General features: G+C 37.9%; 1 protein-coding gene across 1 annotated transcript in view; it reads right to left on the bottom strand.

Moving 5' to 3' along the window:
- Positions 1-10,000, bottom strand: part of LOC137992018 (helicase-like transcription factor) — a 25,873-nt gene that overhangs the window by 5,294 nt on the left and 10,579 nt on the right. Inside the window, exons 5-12 of the mRNA XM_068837065.1 lie at positions 8,496-8,674; positions 6,836-6,904; positions 6,529-6,745; positions 3,862-4,008; positions 1,815-2,083; positions 1,281-1,389; positions 745-815; positions 119-258 (exon numbers count right to left, since the gene is read on the bottom strand). Of these exons, the coding sequence (XP_068693166.1) occupies positions 119-258; positions 745-815; positions 1,281-1,389; positions 1,815-2,083; positions 3,862-4,008; positions 6,529-6,745; positions 6,836-6,904; positions 8,496-8,674 (1,201 nt within the window). The remainder of the gene's footprint in view (positions 1-118; positions 259-744; positions 816-1,280; positions 1,390-1,814; positions 2,084-3,861; positions 4,009-6,528; positions 6,746-6,835; positions 6,905-8,495; positions 8,675-10,000) is intronic.

Here is a 10,000-nt window from a genome sequence, read left to right as displayed (position 1 = left end):
TCCTTCGGACAAAAAAATGTGAGGTGCCCCATGCCCACCCCCCACCCCACGGTTTCCGGTATCAAGCAACCCCAAAATAACAGAAAAAACTGTCACTAGCCTTACTTGTACGCAATACCTTGCAAGATGTTTTGCGCATTCTGTAAGTATTCACTCTGTTCAGCACAGAGGCTGGGGTGTAAACACAACTGGCGCAGACGCATCAAAATAGCAAAACAGTGCGCGTACTTTTTAAGGACCATGCCATTCTGGAGATACCTGGAAAGAAATAAAAGTTTAAACGCACTTAAGCAACATGAGGAATAATGCTGGCCATTTCTTTATTGATATTGATGTTGCTGTTTATTACTATTTATTAACGCTATTTCTGTTCGCTTTATGACAGAAAGATCACTTCCGCCAGTACAGCTTGGTCCGTGATTTTGACTGAATGAGTTCTAAAATATGAAGAGCATAGTCATATTGACTCCGTAAACGCACAAAAAATTCACTTGGGAGATTTAAAAGTTTAGTTTTCTCTATTCGGAAAACGCGCGAGTACGCGCGGAGGTTTTAAAACAAGCAGTGAAACTGCAAACGGGATTGAAAAGGAAATGGTTCTCCCGGCCCTCTTTCCCCAAATGCTCTGCTGCATGTTTTTGCGGGAACACTATGAAACTAACAAAACCAGCAGATACACAAGCTCTCTATGCTACAGTCCTTTCCTAAAATCAAGCCAAAATGATGACTATCTACACCAGTTACCTTCCAATAACCAACTGTCCATGATTCTGCATGGCATCGTACAGAGCTCTTTCCTCTCCAGATAGTTCAACCTTTTCAAAATAAAATTTATACTTCGTTGGCAAAAACTATTATCGTATCTCGTTTTAAGCAACATTAAAAAATATCATTTCGAAAACAGCGGAAATGGAATATAACAAACGCGCTACAACAATCGAAATCGAACTAGTAAAAGGAAAAACTGAACTCAAAGCCTACATTAAAGGCGTTAGCGGTTATGTCGTATCGCAACGACACGAATGTATCAGATTTAACTCAAATTTTAATTTGTAATAACTGCTATTTGTGCTTCATTGGCATGTTCCAGGCTCTCAGAAGGTGGAAGCGAGCAAAAAATTGGTCTGGATCAGGAAAAAAGCGAGCGCGAGAACAAAAACCGATAGATTCTCACTTTTTCCTTGATCCGGACTGTTTTTTCGCTTGTCCCCACCAACTGCGAGCCTAAAACAGTCTAGCGTTGCATGCGCATGTAAATCAATAAACGCTTTTTCACAAACCTCCTGAATCACTACAGTACGAGGCGGCAGCTTCACAAGTGGTTTCCCCTCATCCTGATCAGACTTCAGTCGTCTGATGGAAATGTGCTTGAGAAGCTTCTGCAAACGGCTGTTGATTGGAGACAGCAACAAACAAAAAATTACATTCAATCCTAGTACTGCAGGAGGATGCCCCTACAAGAAGTCAAGTGGTTAGGTTCTTTCTCTAGGAATTCTCTAGTCTTGCCTTCAAATGGCGACATCAGAATACTAGGCCACTTGTCATCTTGAAGCTGCATCACTTGAACGACGAAACACGTGACCATACTGATACATACCATTCTGTTAGGAATCCTAACGGTGATTTTCGACAGTGAGGATTGAAAAAAAACATCTTGCAAACCTTGCCAGTTTGGATGAATTGTAGGCAGGTCATTTTCAGTCAATAAAATTATCCAGCTTTCAGCTCTTAGCTTTTTCAGTGTTTTTTTTTATGTTAAGTCAAGGGCAACACTTATTTTATTTGAGGGAATTTATTGCAAAATTGAGACGTACTTGACAGCTTGCGGACATCCTCGCCTTACGCTTGAAGAAATAGCAGAGTTCCACCATCGTTTGTCATCAAATGGCTCCAAGCGCAAAAACCTCACCACTGACCACAGATCATCCAGCCTATTTTGTATTGGTGTCCCTGTAAGGACCCATCTGCGCTCCGCAGCTAAGTCCAACATAGCCTTGGTAAGGCGGGTCTGTGGATTCCTAATGGTATGACCTTCATCCAAGATAACACGCAACCACTTTATCTTGTGAAGAGGCGAATCATTCTACAAGGAAAGATTTAAAAGAATGGGTACATTATGTATACAATCCATGAAGCACCAAAATTAATTTTAAAAACTCCTTCGAAACAAGAGGGCAAAAAAGTTGTAAAATAGTACAACAGCTGTATCGGATTGCTCAAAGGGACCTCTTTAGGAGATCACTTATCAAGCAACCTAGTGACATTACATGACTATAGTGATGCTGATGATGATGATGATGATGATAATGCTTGTGGTGATAGTGATGGTTTTAAATCCTGGCTGGAGCAAAAATTAGATTCTTATAATACTCATACTGGATGTCAAAATATTCTGTGAACTCAAAAATGTGAAAATTTGGTTTTATCACACAATTTGATAAAGGTACATAAAAATTAACCACTGATGTTTCAAGCATTAGCCCTTCATCAAAGTCTGCCAGGCTCCTTTAGCCCCTACAGTTATTTCGTGAAGCAGTACTCTATTTAATTTATTTTCATACTTTCTTTGTAATTATTATCTTATGTAATAAAAGTAGGAATAAAGGTCGTTGTTGTTGTTGACCCAGAAAGCACCACAGTTTCTCTAGAAATCAACCCCTTCATTCATCTTCCCAAAATAATAATAATTTATTACTTATAAAGCGCAAAATTCAGAGAATAACAACATTTAACAATATTATTCGCCGAAGGGGAGGTGAAGATCAAAGAATAAAAACCGAGACAAAGTCAAGGTTTTTATTCACCAATATTCACTGCACCTGAGGTGAATAATACCGTAAAGACTCGCAGATAAGCCACACCCCGAGTTTAGCAACTCAAATTTTGGAAAAAAAGTTTTAAAAACTCGAAAGAAATCCAAAGTCGACACCATGAAGTGTTCTGTCTTCATCCAAGGCAAACTGACCAACAATGGATCGAAAAATACTTTAAAGTCTTACCCGTAATTTTAGCTCTTTAGTAAAATAAACATCATGTCCACCACTTATGACATATGATTGATATTATTCTGGTATTTGTTCACAGGTATTTCTCCATTCAAGGCAGTTTTTCCATAGAATTTTGCGCGTAAATTTGTTGTTTTCTTGCATGCACTGTGCGAAGCTGTGTAACCAGGCATAATATCGGACGATGGAAGACTGGACACCGAAATCCACAGCACCTTTCCCAAATGGTCTCGCAGATAAGCTGCACCTACGATTTTGATCGCAAATTTTTGGAAAAAAGGTGCGGTTTATCTGCGAGTCTTTACGGTAATTGTTTCAGTAAAATTACATAGGTGATTATGTGAAAAAATTAATATGCACTATGCCTTGTGGCCATTTTGAAAAGTAAATAGGATTATCGTGTAATAATGACCTCAAGTGCAACCAATCAGCGCAGAGAATTTACAATAATCACCCTTTGTAATTGTACTAATGACCACTGTTAGCCATGTCTACTACACATAGTGCGCTCTTTCTGTTCTTGCTGTAAATGATCATAGTCCTCTTCCAAGGGCCACAGTTCTTGGCATTTGGAGTCGTGCTCTGTTAAAACTATTGGAACATATGTATCTCCAACATAAAGAAAATGTTGTAAACAGCAGTAGGCAGCAGTCTGGCAAGGTTCCTTGGAAAGTGTTGTAAAACAACTATTTCTGAACACTTTCTGCATACACTGTATATGTACATGAATGGTAATATCGATATGATGGCCACTCTATGCATAGCTTGCTGCCACAAATAAAAGTAAAACATTTAAAACTTCAATATTTTAACACGACAAATAAAACGTTGGTTGACCAATACTTGCAATACTAACACGACTGTAATCATTAGTCAGTGTAGGATAAGTGGTGAGTACAATGTCTTGTTCCTTCAAAAACTTCACATCTCTCAGACGCTCTGGTCCATAATACATGTAAACTTGCAGATTAACATCCCGATGGACATGACTACATATCTGGTCCTGTGAGTCAAAGAAAATTAGAAATCCACAAGTTAACATCTGCAACAGTGACTGGAGGTTACATGCCCAAGATATCTGTAAGCTTCCACTATTGGCAGCAAGGTCCCAGATGGAGACTGCACCCAGGGCCAGAAAAACTCTGGAAAGCCAGCTTTCAGCCCCCATGCAGCATGGGAGACAGGTACCCATCACGATGATTAAAAAGAACTTAGGGAGTTGAGGCAATAACAGCTATGGCAACAAAATCATTACTTTGACATAACTACACACTACCTAAAACATTTTGCACTTCTAACATATTTTTTCATATTATACAATATGGGAAAAAGATTCCTAAATTTGGATTTGGTATGAACATTTTTGAAGTAAAGACAGATAATTAAGGAGTCAAGTTGTATGCTTTCATTCTCATCAACAGGCTTACTTTGGTTTATATTTCATTGTTTTTTTTCACACAGCATTGCCAAAAAAAGCAACATGTGACTTTCCTCATTAACCTCCTCCACGCCCAGTAGTGCCACTAATAGATTTTCTGAGAGACCATTCATTTTTTACGAAGTAGGGGGGGCTGGTGGGATTTTTTGATCTGTCATTAAAAAGTTGCATGCCCCCCCCCCCCCCCCCCAAGAATTTTTTTTGGTGACCCCAAACCAAAAAAAATCGTCAATTAAACCAGCTATACATACTGTACAGTAACACAGTATCTTTTTGGCACCATCACGAAGAGATGAAAATTAAGTAAATATAAAGAAAGGATCCTTTTTTTTGTTCATTAAGTTCTGTAGCTTTAACATTGTAGTCTGTAGCCATGGAAATGTTATTAAAAGCAGAAGGAACATCTCTAATAGATTTAAAAACTTTCTTTGTTTTTGTGGGGATATATTTTTTAAGAATAGTTAAAACATATCCCATCTTAAAGAATTACTACAATATTTTACATGCCTCCCATTTCCCTTATTTTTTCAGATGCCCCCCCCCCCTCCCTTGGCCGTTTTTTTTTTTTTGGTGACCCCCTCCCCCTTCAAATCCCACCAGCCCCCCCTACCTAAAAAAAATGAACAGTCCCTGATGACTGATAATTTTATGGGGTACACCTCAGGACTTAAAGGGTTAAATCATTTCATCATTAATCACTCACTGAAAAACTATGTCCCCATTAATTAACCCTTTGACATCCAAACCGGCCAAAACCGGCCAGACTTAGTATTTTACTCTGTCTAACGCCAGACGATTTTACTTGCCAATGGGGAACCCCTGGGAGTCAATGGGTTAAATATTTACTTCATTAAAGCATGTAAGAAAAACAAAAAAAAAGTGTTGAGATTATTCCGAAAAAAGAGTTTCCTTTTCTGTTAAGTCCACTCCAGTATTATGTAATATCCTAGCATGCAAAGCGAACATTAAGTTTGTTTTTTTCCTCCCTGATTCATGTTTGTCAACCATTTATGCAAACCTGTCACTGTGGAAAAATTGTGCTACATTTGTGCCACTGTTCTTATGAAAACGTTTTTATGGCACCTTAGTGATTCTTTTATCAAGGTGAGTCAGAATGCAACGGTTGCAATTTCGGTTGGTCAAATGGGACATTGTTACCGGTACAACTACACCGCAACCATCATTACCTGCATTTCTACTACAGTCTATGAATATCATTGATGTGTAACTCAGTGGAACTATGTATAACTGTTATTAAATTTGGTTTACACTGTAACTATTGGACAAATCAAACTCCACTGATAGAATGATGAAACCAAATTTAACAACAGTCATATAATATAGTTCCATTGAGTTACAGTACACAGTGGAACAACAATATTTATAGACTGTAGTAGGAATGCAGATAATGATGGTTGCAGTGTAGTAGTAACAATGATAATAGTAGCAGTAGAAGAAGCAGCCGGTGGAAGTAGGTTCGAACTGAAAACAATAATCAAGTATTTTCACGCTAGAAAACAGGTAAATTAACCATAATTGGCTTACAACAAATGTGTGACAAATGAATGGAAACTACAGTAATAACACCCTAAAATAACGTGACATAGCCCCTTTAACAAATAAAAATATATACAAAGACTTACTTGGGTCAAAGACTCACACCAAGATAACTTGATAGCTTTATAGAAAACAGGTGGCAAAAATAGCGAATAGCTGGTAATAAATCCTACTGTGTATGACTTTTATATCGAATAGTAGTACGCGACGAAAAGAAACTAGGCATAAGTGAGAACATGCGCTCTACGATATTCTATAGACCTCTCTCATAATGGAGGCCATAGAAAATATTCTTCTGTTTTAATTAATGCTAATAAGCCTTTCTAACCTCGCTAGGTCTAATTAACATATTAAGTAAAAAAGAATGTAAGTGGTCGCCATTTTTTAATATTGGTCCATTTTCCACGAGGAAAATGTACAAATGTAGTAGCATGACGTCACAAATTCCAACAAGAATTGCAATCCTGAACAAAGCATGTTTGGGATAGTAATTCCATAGTTACTTCTATCACTAATGACAATACTTACAGTCCAGTTGCTGAGCACAGACAGTGGACAGACAATCAATGTGGCAGCATGTACTGCATCTAAAGATCTACTGTTGCAACTGCCTTTTGTGGCATCAGCTTTTTTGCCAACAGACAGCCAGGGTCCAACCGACACATTACAGTCATCACCATCAACGTTCATAGGTGTCACTGGTGTTTTAGGCTTGTCCTCTTTGACTTCTTTCTTTACTGATTTACTAAATTGACATTGAAGAAAGCTTTAAAATTGAGTTCACAGAGATTCAACCTCTTGTCAAATGCAACACAATGTACATGTAAAAACATACCTAGAGAACTTGGATAGGTACATCTGCCTAAACCTAAAGCCAGGTTGTTTTAATGACTTATTGTCAAACCTGTCAAAATAAACAAAATAAAAAATCACAAACTCCTCTCATGAACAAGAAAATGCACAATATCCATACAGTATACCTTGATGAAGTTGGGTCATGCAGGTGGGTGTAGTCCAAGAAAAAAGACTTTTTAATAACTGGCATTTTGACAACTTGAGTTGAAGTCATTTAAAAGTTAATTAGGGGTGCCGGGATGGCGCAGTGGTGAGAGCACTCGCCTTCCACCAATGTGGCACGGGTGTGATTTCCAGACTCGGCGTCATATGTGGGTTAAGTTTGTTGGTTCCCTACTGTGCACCAAGAGGTTTTCTCTGGGTACTCCAGTTTCCCCTCTCCTCAAAAACAAACATTTGACTTGATTCGCATTATAGTGTTAATTTCAGTTTACAGTGTCCCCAATTAGTGCTATAGCGCTAGAACGACTAAACATTTAAATAAAGTTCCTTTCTTTTTTTAACAGATTACTGACAAGTGTGCTCTTAGTTGATTACTGGTAAATAAGTATGAAACAGTTGTTCTTAGTCATTGTTAGTCCATAATTAACCATACTTCATTGCGGTATATTTCAATATTCTTCAATCAACACCCAAAACAGCAAAGATTGATTGAATGATAGAAGGTGTCATGTGAATGCATTGAGAGTTGCATATGTGCTATAGGATACCTTGCGTAAGGATCAAGCAACAAAATAATACATGTTGACTGTTTTATCAGGGCTTGAAAATGCGACTAGATTTTCACAACTGGTCGCCAACTGGCAAATCACGTTTTGTCTGATAACCCAGGATAAACAGTAGACAACTTCTGTATTTGAATCTTTATATGATGAAATTGTTCGGAACTGGTACATGTAGCTAGAACACAACTCAGTTTCACACACTCGTCTGTTAATAATTAACAGCACAAAATGTACTTCGATACTTCCATCACTGCATTGAAGAGACATCATAATGTTTGAGAGGCTTCATGGGATCATGGGCGCACTTAAGCACCATGTGCTTCTTGCCGGTTGCATGAATTCAGCAATCAGTAAATGCAAATTGAAGCGATTTCTATAAATGCGGAAAATGCGCGTCTGATTTGGCCTTACGAAGAAAACAATGACTGCATAACACTTAGCAGATGTTTGTCTTAAAAAGGGTGTCGGGCTCTAGCTTATTTATTTTTCGTTTTGAAGATCATATACTTCCTAACGCTAAGTCAATCCAAGAAATGTATGTGGCTGAACTTTGAATTCTAATAACTCTTTTTTGAAAGCTGATCTAACAATTCCCCGACACCCTTTTGAAAGCAAACATCTGCTAATTGTTATGCAGTCATTGTTTACTTCCTAAGGCCAAAATCAGACACGAGTTTGCCGCATTTATAAAATCGCTTCATTTTGCATTTACTGATCACAGCACATTTTATATTCAATTTCACAACTTAAAAACATTTCCATGTCATTTATGGTTCTGTAAGCTGTAAAATGATGTATAGCTTTAGGGACTTTTGTAAAATTACACAGCCCGTGAGGATGGTTTTCCGCAATGCACCTGTGAACCTGTTTTGTAACCTTAAGTTTAGTTTCAAGAGACATTTTACACTCTGATACCTCTTCTTGTTAATGCCCAATGCATCTTTTCTCTTTTTAATGGTAACCTTCTTCACATCATCCTTGTTATCAAACATGGCATCATCAACATTATCATCATCACATGTATCTGATCGTGGCAGTTTGTTTGCCGGCTCAGCTTTACATTTTGTATTTGCACTTGAAGTTGATGCTGCCCTCTTGAAAAAAAAAAACCACAGACACAACACAGTGAGCTTCATGAAGAAAGAAAATAATGGTAAAAGGTCGAAACTTTGCAAATTAAACATCAGAAGACGGTACATGTATTGATTGTGATTATGAATTGATTCTATGTGGGAATCTGAGAATAAACACCACAAAGTATCTTCCTTAAGGTTATGGTAGACCTTCACGGGTTTCCTTAGCGAAACTTTTCTTTAGGGCTTTGTTAGGAACAACAGCCATAAACTATACATGTATTGAAAGGTTATGAAATGCACTTTCCAGGTAACATATTTTGTTTTTCAATTTATCTAATTGAAAGAAGAGTAAGGCCCAAGAACCTTAAGAGGCCAATGTCTTTCTGATCAAATTTATCAGGAATCAAATTTTAATGCAAAGGGCAGCCTTCTGGACAATGTCATTCACAAGGCCTTTATTGCCAAAACTGTGTGAGGCTTTTTTTATCTTATTGGACGCTTAGAAAATGTAAAATTTGTTAAATATGCATATCAAAAATTCACCAATAAGGGTTACGTTGAAGGCCATTGCAGGAGTTCAATTAAAAAAAGAAAAAAAAAGAAATTCCTCACTCACATGGTATTTTAGGTTCAACTTGGTATCTTGGAGGTCCTAAGGCCAAATTTCAAGACACTACGTTGAATTTTCATTCCCTATCAATTTGCTTAAAGAGGATACACTTGCACAAAAACTAACCAAAACTAAAATTTACAAACTTTTCACGCCTTTTGATCCACCACATGTCAACATGCAAAACTGCAGATAACAACAGCCAAAGGAAACACAAGAGACGTCCTGTAGAGTCCCTTGGGATGCACTGCAAAACTGTTATTATCAATTCTTCTTTTCATCTTTTTTATGGGAACGCTTAAATTTTTAGGTTTTACTCATGAACTCTTTTCACGTTCATCGTTTCCCATGAAAAAGTCATTGCCAGGGAGTAAACCAACGACAACATGTGAAAAATTTTGACAATTTATGACAAACAACACTACTTGACAGTGTTCTCCCCAGGATTTTGGGAAGGCCAGGGGGCATTCTGTCGGAAGCTGAATCTACCATACAAAATTAAGACTTACAACTACTTATAGCTGTCGCTAAAGTGCCAACGAGCCAAGCTTGCGTGATCTGCCGCCTGGCGGCTGCAAACATCACGCGGCGTACTCGTGCTTAACTCTCATTGGTTATCGCTACGGTCAACATTTAATCGCTTTGGTCTACATTACAGCTTTTGGTCTACATTACACTCAAATTTGAAGCGCTTCTGAGATTTCGTCCGCCTAAAAATCTTCTCGCGGCTCTAT

The sequence above is a fragment of the Montipora foliosa genome, chromosome 2 (assembly GCF_036669935.1).
Source record: "Montipora foliosa isolate CH-2021 chromosome 2, ASM3666993v2, whole genome shotgun sequence".
Taxonomy (NCBI): domain Eukaryota; kingdom Metazoa; phylum Cnidaria; class Anthozoa; order Scleractinia; family Acroporidae; genus Montipora; species Montipora foliosa.
The sequence above is the reverse complement of the archived record's forward strand: the minus strand, read 5'-3'. Positions and strand labels throughout refer to the sequence as shown.